The 19,816-nt window shown below is 40.9% G+C and overlaps 1 protein-coding gene across 1 annotated transcript in view; it reads right to left on the reverse strand.

The window, feature by feature from the left end:
• The window catches only part of NYAP2 (neuronal tyrosine-phosphorylated phosphoinositide-3-kinase adaptor 2), a 147,518-nt gene that overhangs the window by 76,410 nt on the left and 51,292 nt on the right, over positions 1–19,816 (reverse strand). Inside the window, exon 2 of the mRNA XM_075717062.1 lies at positions 8,332–8,630. Within this exon, the coding sequence (XP_075573177.1) occupies positions 8,332–8,630 (299 nt within the window). The remainder of the gene's footprint in view (positions 1–8,331; positions 8,631–19,816) is intronic.

The following is a 19,816-nucleotide window of genomic DNA, read 5'->3' on the forward strand; positions in this document are numbered from 1 at the left end:
AAGACAGTATGGAAAACAGAAATGTAGTATGGGTATTCCAAAAACTGTTATTTTTGTAGTTTCACGGGCATTTAATTTTACTTAACAAATTCTGAAGGGCTGTCAAAATGAGGCAAGAGAATTACCTGTATTTCTCCTCCCCTCCCACTCCTGGCCCTGATTTCAGAGTCATTCAGTGGTGTAAAATAATGCAAGAATCTAGCGTTTCATAGTATTTCAGCTCACAGGTGGAAATGCTGAGAAGGCCCAGTATTATGGTTGCCTGAGGTATAAACAAAATAAAAAATGAAATACAGTCACAAATATGATGACTTAAATTTTTTTCTAGCAGTATTCCAGACTTGACATACAGTGACCTGACGATAATGAATGCATTTATTGACACTATAGCCTTCCAGTTACACAGGGGCTGTCTATTGAGGTTGCAAATTAACCATGCAGCTGACAAGAGCACCCACATTGTAGCTTTCTTCAGAGACTCTCTCTTCATTGTGGTCTTTCTGCTAAAGATTATTGATTTGGACACCTCAAGAGCACAGCTGAAGTACTTCCAGGGCTGGGTTGGCTCTAAAAGCAGCCTAGTGATTTTCATATGATGTAAAACCTGTGCTAATACTCTCTCCTAGATCCCAGCTGACTGCATGCAATTGTGGCAAAAAGTGGGTCACATTTACTTGCCTTGTTGGCCTGTCCAGGGACTACAGTGACCCTATACAATCAACGGACCTCAGGGTGGCAGCAGCCTGGAGAAAGTCTCCTGCTCAGCATGTCTGCATTATACCCAAGACTGTTTTGAGGTCCTAGATGGTTTGCTAATTCCAGGGCAGAATGGTGTGAGTTCACAAGTACAGTCTGGGCCTGGGGTTGCAACCAGGCTTATAAACTCTCCTGAGCCCTGGAGTACTGGGGTACATAGTGCAGAAAAGCCCACATGTTCAGCAGGAATCGCAAGGGTTTAGCGGGGCTTACTAGCCTCAGCTTAGGGCAGGCAGCCTCCTCCTGGACTGGCTGCATTTGCAGTCAGTCTGGTAAATCAGCGGAATGCTCCCTGAATTCACATTATTAAGGATTTTCCATTATCAAGAACATCACAGGTTCCATCACCCTTTACAGCAGAGAGCTATCTATACTGCAGGGGGGCTGCACATTTAATTTTGTGCTTTTTTACACAGGTGCAGTGTCTCAGCAAACGAGCAACATCCTAATGTGAAAAGAAAGATGAGGAATATATAAAGCAACTTTGTTAAATTAAGAAGGGAAAAAAAAAGACACAGAGTACACAGGATAGACTAGAACAACATAGCTAAAGTACCAACCGCCAACTCTTGGGCACAAGGCAATTCCCAAGTGGGTAACTAGATCTTCATGTCTTTTACCACTGCATGGTCTATTTTCTGTTCAATGCTTGCAGCTTCCATTAACGTTAATGAGTATGCATATGTGCCTTGAGGGTAAGAACATACTCCCTCTGTGGCTTCAAAACTTGTTTATAAATCCCTCCAAAAATCACATTGCATTCATTACTCTGCGCAGAAAGCTATTATAACAGCTATAAGAACTGCTGCTTTCATTCCTTCCTTCCCCCTTGCCCTCCCTTATCTGAGAGACCAGAAAACAGACCTGAAAAGATGAAGGGCTGGAGGAGGTGGTACGCACAGGGAAGTAACCCAGCTCTGGGAGCTGCCATCTGAAAACCCACTCACTGCAGGGAGGGGCAAAGTGAAATCTCAGCAAGAGCAAAGAAAATCAAACCCCAAAACACTGAAAAACTACCACCCCACCCCATCCCAAAAGCAAAGCCTTTGAATATCTCAAAGCTATTAAATGCTAGAGAATAGACCGAAATCTGTGCTGTGTCCTTCCTGCTAGAGTGCAGGTCGGGGGGAACAAGCTGCTTCAGCTACGAAAGGAGCCAAACGCAGAGCAGAAGCACTGTGGGGCAGAGTCCCACAGCAAAGTCAGGCCAGCGCTGCCCTCCAGCCTTTTAACCACTGCAGCAGCAAGGAGGCTGCTGAGATGCAGGGCTAAACAAAGGGAAGGAAGTGCTAGGTTTCTAGTAGAGAAACTGCATTGAAGGCACCATATATCCATCCCGATTGCACCTGGACACGCAGGGCAGTTCTCTGGAGTCACGTGTGGTAGTTAAGAGCCAACTCCACCTCACTCTACTGACAGCAGGGCATGTGTTTTCTGACGCTGGCTTTGACTTTTCCCTCCATCATTGCCAGCTGCCTTCTCCCAGTGTGCAGTTTCAAGTTAAGCCCTCTCAAGCCTCACAGTGTGCAAGAGATACATTGCAGCATACAAAAAGTAATGGGTGATGCAGCACTGAGATCAAGAATCAGATTAAGGTATGTGAAGGAAAATGGTCACTGCTTTACACGTGGCTGAACCCCGGCTTGCATTATACCTATATAGCTAACGTGAACATAAGCTGAAGCTTTTCTTGCGTCAAAATGCTGTGCTTAAAATACAGAGCAGGCTGTAAGAAGGAGGAAAATGAGCTAAAAAACATACAGTGCACAACATGCAAGCACTCAGGCCTCTCGGGCACAATGACACATGGGGGGTCCAGCCGAGCACCTGGCTGAGGGGCCCGTGCCCGGGGAGGACGCCTCAGACGCTGGACCTCAGGAGGCAGCGCACCCGTCCTGCCACAGCCACACAGCCCTACCTCCCCCTCTTCTCAGACCCACACCCCGGCATCGCAGCAGCATGGCAGGCCACAGTGATGAGCGGCCCTCGCTAAGAGGGAGCGCGTTGCAAGAGCCATTCACAGAGTCCAGTGCTCACTGCGCAGGGCTCTGTCAGACTTCGCTGCAGGATGCTTCTCACCAGACCTGCCTGGCCCGCTCCCCTGCCACAGCTCCTGCCCAGCAGCAGGGTCGTGCAGCAGCACCCGTGTCTCACAGGCGCATCCCTAAAATATCGCATTCCGCTAACGTCAGCACTGGGTTGTCATGTCTGGCAGGACGCCAGGCAGATAGCCCAGAAGCGGTAGCATCTTAAACTGCCCATAGCTCGTCTGTCAGTCCCTTTAGATTCGTTAGGTCTGAATAGGGCTCATTAGTGATATATCTCCCTTTAGTAGGCACGGATGAAAAGATGAGGAGTAAGATCTGGCTATAAGGAAGGACATGACATGGTTACTGCAGAGGACACCATTTCAAAGTTCAGGTTAAATACATTATTCGTGAAGGTAGGAAATAAAAGGAAAGCAGCACCATGCAAGAACAGCAAAAGTGCTAAATCCCTTTAATCCAAGTTCTGTTTAATGAGAGTAGCAAAAGTGCAAGTTTACAATGCAGAGCCACCAGTCTAGCTGACAGAAAACTAGATTTATGAGAGAGACCAGCTGGACTGCAACCCCAGTTACAGTTACTGTAATTGCTTTTCTCCAGAGGAAAATTTTCCTTAGAAGTTGCCCACCTTTAGAGATTGCTGAGCAACAGAGAGAGGCTTCCGCTGCATGGGCTTAGAAAGCAGCAAGAAGGCTATCTTCTTCCACACACGACACTCAGAAGGAAAACACTAAAGAAATTGAGTGGGTTTGAGAGGTGAGGATCCCTGCAAGCATTTTCACGTGTCAGACCTAAACTTCCCATGGACTCTGGCAGGAGCAGAATTACAACCACAAACAGCATTTTGAAAATGCTACTTTGAATTTTAGTTTGCATTTGTGTGCACATGGTTGTATGTACATGCAAGCACACACAACTTGCATTTTCATTATGCATAAATGGGTCTATTATGTATACATAGATTACAGTATATTATATATATTTTATGTGCATATATGTATATAATGTAGTCATCATCCATATTGCTAAACAGAATTTTAACAAAAAGTTAACTTTCAAAATGCAATTCACTTACACCTCTTCATTTATGTTTGCACTGCAGTAGATCTGTAAATCTTTCTTGTGGACATGCAGTGATCATATCAAAAAACACTGCTTGAGGCTGGTTACATTTACCAATTATACTGTTTTATTAATTTCTTTTTCTGTAAGATTGGACACTGAAAGCACATCAGTTAATTAAACTCCTGTGTCTTCTCAATAAAGGGCCTTTCAGGATCAAGATTAGTTATGCCTTCCACGCTAAAATGTTATTTAAAATTACCCTTTTCAGTTCACTTCTCACTTCCAATGTGTGATGTGTGGGACCCAACTACATTTGTTTGCTGTTCCTACCAGAGTTTGAAAACTCTGCAGAAAAGACAACCCACGTTTTCAAAAACAACTTTCTAGAAATCTGTCATGGAGGAGAAATGCATTGGGTGGAAGGCGTTCAGTGGGTGCATGTGAGAGGTAGCCGGAAGAGTAAAAAAGGAATATTGAAGCATGAGAAGGGACACAAAAGTGTGGAAGCACAGCAACAAAATTAAACTCAAGGGGAATGAGGCCTTCAGGCTGGAGAGTGCTGTTTCAGGGAGAGCCAAGGTAGACTGGGATGAAACACACAAACCGAAGTGCTAACACACTGCTGCACAATCCGACAAGGTTAATCCATGTCGTCACAACTTAAAAGAAGATTCTCACACTCCCACAAATTTGGAAGCAAGAGCACTTATAGGAAAAGTGTACAGAGCTGGTGTGGCTGTTACTGATGCTATTTGTGCTTCAGGAGGATAAGGTTTTTCAACCTCATGACCAAACTTCTTCTGCCACTTATTTCTGCAGTAAAGTCAGACTCATATTCAAAACATAATCTAATGTTATGGTAGTTATTATGATGGGATGGGTTCAATATTTTGACTTTGCCATTATCAGAAAAAGAATAAAAGTTACCATCAGTAACTGCTTTTGTTTATATAAACTGGATCATTATCAAAAAGCAAAAAGTAAACGTGTTTAAGAAAAATGAGTGGTGAGGCTGTCCCTAGTTGTCTAGGAAATGTAGCAAATTCCTTTCTAAAGTAGCCACAGGGTCAGACAATAGACATTATAGTCTGAATTATTCTGCATTGCCATAAAAAAAAACTGAGCTGGGAACAATTTTGTGACAACTCCTTTGTAGATATTCCACAATAGTTGATGGAGAAACAATAGGGTTTTTCATCATTGTTTTCCATGGTTCCTGGAAAAAGCTGTAGCCATTCAGCCTGCAAGTACCACAAGCGCACACAAATGTGTGAGATGCATATAAAAATATTTGGGTACAATATGGACAACAGTGACTAAAGGTTAAAACTGTGTGTTCTTGGACTTCAGCTTCTAAAAACCTCCCTAGGAGAACATGAATATTGTATTCTATGGACTATCTCACCTGATATTGGAAAGATACAGATTTACAATTTCTTGAATTCAAAGACTGCTACTAGGATGAGAACTACTAGATATGGAAAAACTTAACCACTTGCACATAAAAACCAGACTGGCAGAATCAGACCTTCACAGGTTTCTTTGAGCTAGACACAATTTCAGATACTAAATTTGCTGGGAATTAATTGCAGAGCAACAGTAATAATTTCATATTCTGGGACAAATATGGTTTAATATTTGTATCAAATTAACAGTGCAGATAATGAACTTCGACTTTCATCTGGTTCTGCCATCTTTAGACGTCCTCATCAATGTACGACCACAGTTTATATAAACATTCCTATGCTACCCAGATGATGACTGTGAAAATTCTTCCATCAAAACAAACATGTTACCTTGGAGTGCGCAGGTGTTAACAAAGCCTCTCCTGGTGACACCAAAACATTTTAGAAATCCAGCCTGTTCATCCAAACACCATATTGTACCACCCATGAGTATATCTCAGACTTTAAAATTTTATTGCTTACTTCAAAAAAACCCTACAATCTGATCTTACTTTCTACGTATCAAACTCTTTGGTGAAACCCCTGTAAGTTGGGCACACATAAAACTAGACACATACAAACAGGGCAGGTATTCTGAATGCACAAAAACAACAGTATGGTTAAGGGGTTCTGTCAATTCAAAATGTCCAGGAACTTCTTCATGATAGTCTAAAAGTGCCCATTGCTGCACTATGTATAAACCAGCAGTATAATTATAATACAGGTCATATATTAAGTATCATAGAGATTCTCAATATGCCATGAAGGCATTTAGTCACACTAAACAGTAACATTTAAGTATTACCTTTTATGCTAGTGATGGGGTATTACTCATTCGCCACTTCTTTCCAGAGATCTTGCTATGAATATTCAGCTCTTGATTATAATAATGAATCCAAGGCACTCTGCAATACTTAGTACTATGGTGTAGTAACACCATTGTCATACAGATTCTCCAAAGTGAACACTGCTACAGGGCCACAGGTGCCACTCATAACCATCAAGTGCTGGGATAGAGCAAGCTCAATCTGCACAGAGCGGGAGGAGGCAAAGTGGTACTTGGCCTTGGAAACAGAAATGTCAATCAATTTCAAACTTTGAAATCTGTCAGAAGGGAGATGACTACATATTACATCCTTGGTGTCAAATATCGGATGGCAGGAGGAGATCAGGTAAAAGAAGCAAAATTTTCAGAACCTTCCATAGTAATAATCATGATGAAGATCTCATTTCATGAGGACACAGACTGCTTAAGGAGTCTGCCATAACTTCTGTGAGATTAGTAAAATACTTCTATGTATTTCAATTATCACTATAATTATTATTATTACTACTTTGAGGTTGTCAAAGCCTCTTTCTTCTCAGTAGATGATGAAAAGGGCTGGGGGATAGATGTAAAACAGACCTCATTCCTAATCATCCTAGAGATAATGCCAAGGTCAGCTATACAGCTATACCAGAGAGCACAATATACTGTGAGACGCAATGCACATTTGCAGGAATATCCATTAAACAAGTTAGAAAAAGTTAGAGCCTATCTTACTGCCCTGTCTGCAAAACAAACTTCATTTAGCCTTGGTAATTCTGGTTGTGCAGACTCAGGAGGAAATAGTGCTAAAATATATTAAAGAATTATAAAAATATTTTAAAATACAGTATTTTTAAAAAGAACTTTTGAGTAACTTAAGAGCTCCTGCCTTTCACCTCAGAGCATATCAGACTGAGAAGTTTGTGCCATGCACTCTCTTTTTGTATTAAATGAAAGACTTGAAAGACTTTCTGATATGGGATTTTAAATCTGTCTGTGGCACAAATCTGAATGGTTTCTGTCTAGGCCTTGGTCCAGTAAAATTGTGGTAAACTGCTGTTATCAAGTGTAGCTACTTAATGCTTGGATTTGTCATGTTAGTCTGTTCAGTGGAGTTGATGTAATGGTCATTGTAGAGGACAAGCTATGGAAATAATGATAAATGTCATATGCAAAATAACTACCAACAACAGCATAAATAAATCTATAGTTTTGTTCAATGTTTGCATTCAACCTCACAATCATAGACATACATGCCACCAGTTGAATTATACATTCCTTTGCATCTTTGTTATCACTGATGACTTTTTAAAATCAGATTTGCTTAAAAGGGGTTGTAGCATGAATGTAACTAATAGGTGTTTCTGCATGGGATGTCAAAACTGATATGTAACATAGCAGTGGGAAAGACCAGCACTGATCAAAACCATTTGTCCCTAAGGGTTCCTTCTAACAGTTCACACTGTGAAGCAGAGTTATCCTGACTTCTCCTAGCAGGGAGTACAGGTGGTCCTACTGCTGCACAAAATGCATTTCCAGCATGGAAGAAAGGAAGGAGAAGATCCCTATAGCGTTAGCTCATCTTTAACAGTTCAGAGTAAGAAAACGATATCCTTATTCAACACATTTGTTTATTTTCTTCTGAATGCTGCATCGGCTGAAATGTAACTGGAAGGAATGGGAAGAGAAAATGTAGACTCATAAGCAAACAGAAGCTTTGGGCAATACGTTATGTCATCTCGGGTACAATTCTTGCTGTTGGATGATATTTCCTTGCTGTAGAGTTTCAGGGCCACACAGTATTCTTTTTAATAATTTCTGACCTTCACTTCTTTGCTGAGGAGGACCCTTTCCAAAGCTGTGGTTTGCACAGTGCTAGTGATATGGTGAGTGGTCCTTGGCTGGCATGCAGTCAACATTGTCCTACATGCCATCTAATAGCAATCTCTTTTTCCCTTCATTTTGAATAAATTCAACTCATTCCCCAGTACATAACCAGGCTACATCAGTGGTATGGTTCTGTGAGAAATGTCAAAGGTTGGCAATTACCCACTGGTCCAAAATTTGGAGAACGGTGATCTAGAATACCTGTGCTGGAACTGTTACACAGATTGGGAAACATACAGGTTATTCTTAAATGCCAGATTATCAACTGGATAATCTTAACACTGGGTCACCAAGAACCTTTTCTCCAAAGAATTATAGTGTTTACCTTCAGTCCTGTCCGGTAGTTTCCCACTTTTACTTGTTGTTCCAGTGTTGACTGTTTCAGATGAGGTGCTTAGTTTGGTGTTGGGGTCTCGCTTAGGTTTTGGAGGCGGCTGCTTACGAGAGCTGCTACTTTCATCATCGGTTCCTCCAACAGAATGAAGAGACTGGGATCTCACGGTAAAGCCACTGGAGCAAGGATGTGGCAGTCTGTCCTGAGGAGCAGGCATTGTCATAAATCCCATGCGGAAATGTTTCCCCACGTAGCTTCCTTCATTTCCTCTCACTACTTCTCCACCTATGCTGTAAGAGAAAATATACATATAAGTAAATGATCCACCTTTGCCTGAACGGTACCTGGAACCAGGGTCTCAGTTCTGCCTGTGATGAGCAGATTGTACTTTTGAATTTGGAAACAAGCAATGCTCTTTTCTTTTCTTAAAACAAGATGACTACTAGAATAGATTAGTCTATTTTCCAACATAAGTTGCCAACAACTGAAATGTAGATATACCACTACGCATTGACTCAAAATTTTACAAGAAGAAATTGAGAAAAGCTTTTGCTCAGGTTTCATAGCATTGTGACTAGAAATCATCTATAGAATAAATTTCAAATATTGGAAGTTCGCACTGGGTTTTCAGGAAGACAAGAGACTGAGTAGGGCAAAGAATACTGATTTAGAAATGCAACATCGTGCATTGATCCACACTCCCCCACACTCATCTTTGACTACAGACACTCATGTACCTTGGGAAACAAGGCTCTAGGGGTCCAATCAATCATCTCCCTTCAGATTAAAGAATGGTAAGAGAAAGAAATGTTCTAAAAATTACTTGAATATAGGAAACTGAACATTAACACCTCATCAAATCCACATGAAGTTGCAACATGAGCAGCATCAGACTCGTAAGATACAAGCACAGGAGATGAAAAGGCAATGGGCTCTGGGACACCAGGAAGAAAATAACCTCCAACCATTCAGAAACACAGGTACAGAAGAAGGAAAGCTCAGCTGAAACAAGTGCTGTCATACCAAGTACTACATTGTACTGTGGATGGCAGGACTGAGAACCTGGTGTTATTCCTACTATACTCATACATGTTTATCAGTTCTGAAAAACAGCTCTTACTGATGCTTATACTGTAAACCTACAGCACACTTCAATTAAGGCAATTCAGTGACTATGCAAAGAAACTCAGCAACACACACAGGTCAACATGGGCCTGCTTGCAAGGAGGTTTGAAATAGTACCACTGTGGGCATGTAGAAATGTCAGTATGAGAACTGTGATGTCCCAGAAAGCTGTGATTACCTCTTGTTTCCCCCTCACACAGAGTGAAGCTCTAAGCAGGTCAGTCTGCTCCTCTGTAAGTTTCCTATTCGATGTTGCCTTGGGCTGGTGCCATTTATTTGGTGCTGAACATGTTTCCTTCTTTAAAAGACAAGAACATTTCTCAACGGTTCACGTGAAGAGTGAGCGAGGTCATTTCATTCCCTGATACTGTGCCAATCTTCATTGTAGGTAATACACAAGCTGTATCTAACTGTCCTAAGGGCATCAGATTGGCACTGTGCAATGCACAACTTTGTGCATGATAAAGCAGAACCTTCATTTGCTCACTACTGTCCTTGCATTTTTCTTTAATTTCCACTAGTGGAGAGGTCCACTTTCCAAATTGTTAAGAACTGAACAGGTCTAACTGAAATGTGCCGCTCTCCAGGGGCACTGACACCTACCCGCACAGGTACACACACAAGTATGCCACACATATGCACACACTGGTCCATGTTCATAACCAAGTTATTACCGAATCCTAATTGGCATCAACTCCAGAGGGATTTGCAGCCAGAAAGATCAAAAGGTAGAACTCATTAATTTGAAGATTAATAAAAAACCTGTAGCTAATTTAAATTATTAACTATGCCTCTACTAATCTTTCATAAATTGTTCTGAAAATACTATAATCCTCTGACGCTGGGCTACAAAAAGGGCCTGTCACATTACTTAAAGAAGATTACTATCCAAACATGCTGAAGAACACAGGTGGGGAGTCTGCTTCCTTCCTTAAGTCCATTGGATAAATCACATTTAGCAAACAAAATTTCAGTTCGCTGTATCTCTGACATTAAAATTCTTATCAGGTTACACTATTTAATCAGTGCATTTACTTCACTGCTGCATGGAGGTGTTTAAACCACACACTGTAGGGCAGATTCTGTCCTGGATGGACTCGCCCAAACTCCAGTGAGGCGATAGATTTCACCCTTTTCCTAAGAATACACAGAACTGTGTTTATACAAAGCACGCTTTTTGCCAAACTGCTGCATTTTGTATTCCAGAAGTAAAAACTTTCAAAATATAAGTCCAGTGTCTTAATGCACTATCTCATCAAACAATTAAATCATAGAATCATAGAATGCTTTAGGTTGGAAGGGACCTTGAGAGATCATCGAGCCCAACCCCCCTGCAGTAAGCAGGGATTGAACCTGTGAACTCATGTCCCTTCTTTTTCTTTCCCTTCCCGTATTTTTTTCATTCTTTACTGAATTCCTTTTAAAATCACAGATGAAAACCTGTCTCACCTGCTTCCTACACTTACTCCTGAATAAACAGCCTATAGCCAGGTCAGAGAGAGGTTGCAGGTACAGGTGGGAACAGACCTCGCTGTTCTGCTTCATGGCTGCAATAGATCTGCTCTTGCTCTTCTACATCCTCTGCTCAGCTACTAGACAAAAACAGCAGGACACCATTTCCCTCTTTTCAGACACGTCTAAAAGAAAGTCCATTTCTCTTTGAGCGTAGGAGCCAACCTTCAGCTGATAGCTAGGCACTGTAAACCCAAGCTGAAGAAGATTAGCCTCTAATTCTTGGTCCTGAACCCGGGTCATTAACCAGGATCACAAAAGGCTGAGGTTTGTTACTTATGCTGGTAGCAATTCCTGAGTGTTGGGCAGCGGGTGTTGCCTAGCATAGCTTGACTAAAAAAATCCAAGTGTAACATGGGGTTGAGTGCCAAGTTCACATCTCAGTAATACAGACTGAAATCCACCATGATGCAAAAAGAAAGGAGTCACTCCAGACTCATACCCAGAGGACAAGTACAAAGGCAGGATGGCAGATTTCAAATGTGGCATCCCCTACCCTCAGGCAGCACCGTGCTGAAGCTCCATTTGGACTTGGGCAGTGCAGCTTTGCAATGCACAGTGCTTCTGATGTTACATCATGAAACCAAACAGAATTAAGGGATTTATTTTTATACTCCTGCTTGCAAGCACAGGAGTTGGCTGGGGTTGGTGTATGTTCCACTACAGCACAACAGGCCGAGAAAGATTTATATGCACCTTGCTGCATAAATGACTACAGAGACAGTGAGGGAAAATAATTGTGTAGATCTCACTCCATTATTTCTGACAGGAAAGAGTCTGTGCTCCTCACTGTACTGATAATGAGTTCTATCTCATTTCAAAACTGTATTATGTGAGTTGCTGTAAGTATTACACAGTTTATTTATATATATGGAAATACAGATTTGGATTATTCCTCTGGGAAGTTTCAGTTTGAACTCGGCCAGGTTCAACTGCTTCTCTGAGAAAGAATTATGTACAGCGTTCAAATAACCATTAAAAATGCAAGACATTTGTCTACAAAGAGAGACATGAATTATATAATAACAAAGTTAATCATATGTTACACACTTACAGCAAAGCTGACTTTGTGCTGAAAATGCACTTTGGCATTTGCCTAGGTCTAGTGACTGATGCTGCAGTGGATGGAAAAAAGGGCAGTGCAGTGAGGTCGGCTCCAGACACCCTTAAGAAGAGTGTTCTGAAGCAGCTCTCCTTTCAAAAGCATGTGACAGGCCTTCTCCAAAGCCTACCTAACAAGTCCCATGCAGATCATCGAGTGATGCCAGATTACACGCTCCCTTCTTGGGTGCACTGGAAGGTAAGCAAGCTTCCCATCCCTATCCCTCTTCCACACAGTACTGGAACGGAATCATTACAACAAATACCAAAACGGTTGATCTGCCTTAAATCAGTAATAGTGGATTTCAGCTGTCATTTCCAAAATATGAACAAGAGCTCCAAACGGATCTGATGAGTCTTCTTATACCTCCAATACAGGTTTTATCTGTCCGCTGAGATTTCTGAGGTCAGAACTGGGCTAGCATAAAACCATACTGACCTTGCTGTTCCTACCTGCCGTATCAGCCTGCCTGCACATAAGCTGTCATCATCGCAGTCCTGGACACATTACAGCTCAGCTTACTGTGCTCTGCCTGCTCTATTCTATCAAGTAAATACTGGAGCATTGACCAAACTACAGTATGGAATAACTCAAATATTTACATGTTTGAAGAACTACAGAGGGCAAAGTCTTTTATATTATTCATTCTATTGCACAACACAAGAGGGCAAGTTCTAGAGGAAGGCTAAACATTAAAAATGAACACAGAAAATACTCTAAATGGACAGAGCACAAGCAAGGTCATTTTCACCTTGCTTTGCCATGAGTCATAACGTTCCTATTGACTAGGAATATATTTTCAAGTTGTTAAGTTAGAAAACTAAGAAAAAGAACTTCTCATCACATTGCTGAAAAATACATGGCAAAGTATCCAGAGACTGTCTGCCTCAATTGGTGTGGTCTTTTTTATTTGCATTGTTCCTACTTAGCATTGCAAATAACGATTTTAATTTGCTGTGAAGTTTCATTACTTGGTCCACACAGAAACTGAATTAATTCATGGAAAACAAATTAATAGTTGTGTGAAAACTTTTGTTTTACTTGGTGTTACTGCTTTAACTATAAACAATGTGGAATATTAAATCCCCCAGTGCAGTCATAAGGAGTAGGAGAATTCTTGGGAATATCTAAGTCCCATAAAGTCAGAATACCCTAGAGCTACATTTTCTTCCCAGCCACCTATCTACTCTTGTTCTTGGTATTCATCCAGAAATTCTCGTATCAGTTCAGACTTACAATGGATTAGTTTCATGCCTCAGGCACCAAGAACCACTTCGTAGTTCTCCTCATCTTTGTACCGTTTTTATTTTTTCTTCCGGTGCTCCTTTACATGAGATTTTCTGACTTTTTATCCGCAAGTTCAAAAGGGGTACTACACCTGATTATGAGACTTGACCTCCTAAGCAGGAGGAAGGGCTCCACTGGTAATGTGGCATCTTTGAAGGTATTTTGCCATTTCTTTGCCATGATACACCCCAGTCTGGGACCACAGCAGGTCACCATCCTTCTCTGAGTGTTGAAATTCCAGATAACAAAGAGAAACCATTTCAATAGCAGCTGCTCACTCCTCGTGTACTTGAGGAAGACTCAGTCACAGATACTGGTTTGTTAGCTGGCAGAAACTGAGATGGGAGTCCTCTGCAGGCTCCTCTGCAGAAATGGGGAAAACTATGAATTACAGGGCAAAGAATGCACATGGATAGCCAGGCCTCTTCCCTCTGGGGAGCTGCAAGCCCACACAGTGCTACCACCCACCATGACACGCATCTAATCCATCAGAGAAGCCGTCTGAGTCAGAGACTGAAGAAAAGAGAAGTCACAAAAAATTAACTGTAATAACATAAGGAGATTTTTATAAGTCCACCACAAAAATGACTAATCATCAGCAAAAATACAAAAGGCATAAAAATACTTAACTCAAGGGTTGCATATGAGCTGGCTTGACTGAGCAAACAGCAGTTCATCCCTTGGTGCATCTACCCTTTTTGGGTTAAGATAACAGCTACTGTTATTTTAACCACTTCCTTACTCTTACGGCAATGAACACCCAGCTCCTCTGTTCATATCAAATGTTCTGAGTATAAAGGGCTGAAATGGCTTTGAAATGTCTATTCCCCATCAGAATAAATTATACACACATATACTAAGGATGACACATTTTACTTTGTATCTGAGAAGCACTTTCAAGATTAGCATAAATTATATTTGTAAATTAGAGGTTGGATGCCAAAAAACAGAAGATATACTATTTTTATCCCCCTAAACATGATTTCAGCAGACCATGAAATGTAATAACTGAAGAAAGAAGGGCAGGATCACAATCATAGATTCAGGAACTGCACTGTAAATATGGTTTTACACAAATCTACACCATTTTTTATTATAGAAATTAAACGTACAAACATATTACACACATTTCTTTTCTATTTTTTTTTAATCACACTTCAGAGGTCCCCCTCCTTATTCCCAAGGAATATACATACATGATTTTTTTCTGCATTACTTTTCTGAAAGGCTACAAATGACTCACAATGATCTTACATCAAGATCCAGAGGATATACTACCATCCTTTTAGATACAGGTTAAAGTGTAAATGACTCATGACAAAGGTCAAATTTAGAGTCATGTTGTGCACCTGGAGGACTATCTGAAGCGAGCAACTGACATGTCTGTGCACATCAAACATCCTACCTCTGCCATATGCCTTTGCTTTTGAGGTAGGAGATCAGGTGCTGCTTAAGAAGTCAGGCCTCTCAGGACACAGAATACATTAGTGCTATAAAATAAAATTTATTATTTTATTGCACCTGTCAAACCCACAGGCCCAGGGTTTGATCCTGCAAACATGCAATGAGCTGAAACTCCCTCTTTGTGTACCTGCATTATTGCACTGGAATAACTAGGAAGCCTTGCAGAAATTGTTTGTTGCTTGTGAATCTGTTCTAAGCAATACCACTTGCAGAGGTGTGCCCACATAGCCTGACACTAGATTATTTCTAGAAAATCATTTCTTCAAGCCAACCTATACGTGTGACAGACCCCTAGCAGCACTCTGGGCTGCTGTTGAGGGTCTGGCTCCTACCATCCACGACAGGACTGAATCTTGCATGCAGAAGATTCTCCAGATCAAACTGAAACACCATGTGTTGTGGCTGCACTGTAAGATTAACTGAGTCCCTGGTGAGCAACCACAAGACAGCTGTAATTCCTATGCAGTGCACAATGTACGATAAAAGCAAAACTAACCAAGACTATCCACAGCAGGTTTTCTGTAAGATGCCAGATAACCTAATTTCAAACGATGATCTGCTATGCTCCACGGTCAACTATTTTTATAATGCAAAAGGTTGAAAATGCTAGCAATAGTTGGGGTTTGGGGGGAAAAAAAAAATCAAACCAAAACAAACCCAAAACACTTTCTAAGAAACATTAAATAAAAACTATGTATGCTATTTTTACAACAAATCTAACATAAGCTAGACAGCTTGGAAAGGAGTAACTGAGGAGTAAGAACATTTCTGATCCACAGAGAGCTTAACAAAACTGTATTTCATGAGTCTGAACAGAAGTGCAGCTACTACTTCTTACTGCCACTGGCATTCCTTCTGTCTTTAGTAGGCTGCCTCTTAAACAGGGAATTAATGACGAGTAGGTTGGGCTGAACACCCATAGTGGCCTGATGTTGCTTTCCTCAGAGGATCAACGCTTGCTACTGTATCTGGGGCACAGGGTCTCCAGTGCTCCAGCCCCCTGTATGACTGGTGACTAACTGATGCATATGGAAAGGTTTGTAAGTTGTGAATAGAGAGGACACTTAACAGGCAGGAATGAAAAGTGCTCTGCTTTTATATGACTACAGATATTTTTAATTTTGCATGGGAGACGCACAGCTAAAAGCCAGTAAATGAAAGCGCATATGTTCAGAGTCACCTAGAATTAGACATCAACCATATGCAATGTTTAAACTGAGTGCAAATGCATGTTCGCGTTAATGGAGTGGGGTTTTGCATGCTGTCAAAAACGGGTGGAGCTAGAACAAGGCTGTGTTTTTGTCACATTCAGTGGAAAACCACATGGCGCAGACTCCACTCTGCCTGAGCAACTGTGGCTAAGTAAATATTTCAACGAGATATGGGAATAAATTAACATATAAAATATTTTTAATGGATTTTTGTAATAAAATGTTCCTTTGGTTTTGAGTCAAAGAGTTGTAATGGAAGGAAAATCTGTAAAGTAAACAGCCTTTTCGAGGATCAGATGCTGGGAAAAGTTTAAACCTGGACAAATGAATGAAATGTGCCAACACTCTAAGAACGACAATCTGTAAACCAAGTGCACTGTGCCTGCCGAGATATTACACTGTGTCTAACCTTTCCAGATTCAGGCTTATTTCAAACAGTGATTGTACAGATGCTCTTCTAAGTCCCTTGAGCAAACATGACTCTACTTTCTTTTTAAAATCCAAGCTCAAATACAAGGAAATTAAGGTTTTAAATAAATGCTTCCTATGGTCTCCAGTCCCAAAGACAAAGGAGCTCAATCCTGACCTGACAATGAACAGGAAGAAGAACATTTCATTTTGGAGGAAACCCCCCCACAAATTTCACTTCAGTGTAAACCATAGCAAAACATACACATTTTTTTTTGTTCAACTAGTGACCTGAAAATCCAGTTATTCACATAATTCTTCTGATAATCTTGTCATTCATAACTCTCAGTTCAAAATATGTACCCTGGGCTGCCTTGTCTGTTTTCTTTTATAAATGCCGTATGAGTAGGTAAGAAAGGAAGAGGCACTGCCTGGCACACAGTGCCTGGGAGGAGGTCTCAGTAGCACAGTCACAGCAGGGATGTGACAGGGATGCAGGCTCCACTGAAGGGACAGTTCTATGCAAATTCTTGTCTTTTGGCAGCTCACCACTCCAGATCTGTTATATTCATATTGGGCAATTTTGCTTCCAGACATCTCAGCACATGGCAAAACTCAGGGATTTGCATTCTCTTGAACAGGCATATATCCAAATATTCCAGGTGCAATTTTAGGTACTGCTTTCATAGATATTCAGGGTCAGTTTGTAGTTACTAAAAAAGCATCTACACATTAGTAATTTAAATGGGACTAAATAGATTTTAATATACAAATAGTATTTTTAAATTTTTATTTAAGGGGAATGCAGAGTGCAAGCTCCTACAAAACAGTGCATGGCTTCCTTGGGTATTTCTCGCTCTTACAATGTTTCTGTGTGCTGAACTGGTCTTTGCACAGGAAACAAAAAAATTTAACTTACTGAAGCTTAGCCCAGCCAAACTACATAAACACACTTCTGGATACATTGCCTTACTGTCACAGGTGCTAGAACCCATAGAAATCTTCAACAGAAAATCTTTTTTTGCACTGGAACAGCCCTGCCAGAATCCATTGCCTTAACTTTACAGCTAGCATTACTAACCTTGTGCTATTAAGTATATGCATTACCACCTTTCTGTTCCTTCTGATTTCTGGAGGGAAGGTTTCAGCTCATTTGGCGATCACCATTTTGTGAAATGCATGAATATCTGTCTGTGACTTGCAAAATGAAATGAAGACTCCAAAAAACTAAGTGAAACATTTTTCACAGGTGGGATAAACCCAGAAAACAGGAAAGGGAATCACTCCACACAGACGTGTACACTGGTCTCTCTCTCTCCTTCTTCCCTGGACAGTCTCAATCTGGTAAATAAAACTACATGAAATCTTGTACATCGGTATCGACAGCTCTCAGCGTCAAAGCCCGGAGAGGCCTGTTCACTAAGATACAAAGCCGCTTTGAAAATCTCTCTGCTTATATCACTTTTTTATCCATAGCAAAGTGACCATTATTGCCACAACAGAATATTAATGTCCTTCACAGCTAAATTTAGGAATATTAATATAAAACAACTCTTTCCCTGTCTTGATGGATGTCAGTTTCTTAGCCAGGGTTGTCAGAAACTAGTTATTTGTTCAGAGAAATAAAAAAAAAAGGACATTATATTTTCAGAAACACAGTTGATTTAATATTGCATGTCAGAGCATGTGAAAAGCAAGTGTAATGGGCCTATAGGTGGTTAAGACTTAGTGATTTCAGTCAGGACACTGAAAGAGGCTAACCAGCAAAAGTATAGCTTGTCCCATGCATACATGTACCCAGAGTGCCCCTGAACCAACTCCACACTTAGGTCTTCCAATATGTTTGTTGCATGTCCATGCATTCCCTTTAGAAATCAAGGTGAATTGTCCAAACGCAAAGCACAGAAATTCTTTTCTCTTCTGTATCCATGCACAGAGGTAATGGGCCAGATCCAGTAACTCTAGCAGACTACTAAAAGGTCTCTACATATATGGGATTTTAACACCAGAGACAACCAGCTACAATAAAACCTGCCAATAAACTGCCAAAGCTGCCAAAAATTAGCACACACTGGTTTTCATCACTCTCAGAATTACTTTTGCAAATGGGGATGTTCAGCTAATTATTTTTTGGTCACTGCTGTGTTGTGTGTGTGTGTTTGGTTTTTTTTCTTGCAGGGGTAGCTTTTTGCCAAATAGTTGAGCAAAAACTACATCCAACAAGCTCTGACACTGAAGGAAGGTAGTACTTAAATGCTCCTTTAGTGACATATACTTTCATTGCCTAAAGGATCATCACTACAGCCTATGAAGCTGCAGTGAAATGAAATTTTGCTAAAGCAACAGCAAGTATGTTTTCCAAGCTGTGAAAATCTGTGTGAGGATTTTTTAGGGAGTGAAAATATTAAAACAAAGAGCAAACACCCTTGTAACCTGCATTCAATGGTATAATGGCAACTTAAGTAGGCAATGTACTGGTTTAGTTCCCCTCCCCGCATTAGAGCTGATTAGCTCAGTGCTGTTCATACTAAACGTGTGTAAACTGCCTTTATTCCTCAGGTAACTCTTTGGAGCTGCCATTCATTGAGTGTCATGTTTCAAGTATCTGAGCTTGCAAGAAATAGTGCTTTCTGTGCATTCAGGTGGTGGGCTGTGGCAACCGGGGTTACACAAAGCCTTGACCTCATTTTACAAAAAGATGACAAACCAAAACCAGTCTGTTGCTGCTTTTCTTTGCACTACCAATTACTATTAAAATCTGCAAAGCTGCTGTTAGTAAATTTTAGTGTTTGTACATTTCTAGGTCACTTAAGCCCCTTTGAAAATTATTCTATCTAAAAACAATAACCCTGACATAATATGAACTGTTTTTCCACCTCCCAGTGCTACGTTGCAGGCAGCAGTCTACTTTAAAACAACTTAAGCCAGCAAGGGGCTCAGAGACACCTTTATATATGCACCAAATATTGCAGCCCAAATCAGCTAGTCTGCACAGCTAGTCTGGGCAGCACAATTCAGCTCTGCTTTTTTTTTAAAAAAAAACCAAGAAAATACTGTTGTGCTCTGCTCCAGAATACGATGCCCCTTTCCCTGCCTTACTGCCCAGTGTCCACACAGAACACAGAAGCCTGCTGCTGTGTGCTTACTGCACTGGCTACCCCAGGATTTTGAGTTTTGTCAGCCAAAAGAAATTCCTTTGAGATGGTCTCACAATAAAGACCTTAAACCAGAGCAGCCTCGACTCAAACATTTTGGGTCATTATGTATTGTACTGGATCAGACAGGCTTTCAAGTCTTACAGAGAGCTCATGGCAACATACCTTTTAACGGGCACTGTCACCAGTGTCACTGCATTTAGGGCTAAACC

This window comes from Pelecanus crispus, chromosome 9 (genome assembly GCF_030463565.1).
Source record: "Pelecanus crispus isolate bPelCri1 chromosome 9, bPelCri1.pri, whole genome shotgun sequence".
Taxonomy (NCBI): Eukaryota; Metazoa; Chordata; class Aves; order Pelecaniformes; family Pelecanidae; genus Pelecanus; species Pelecanus crispus.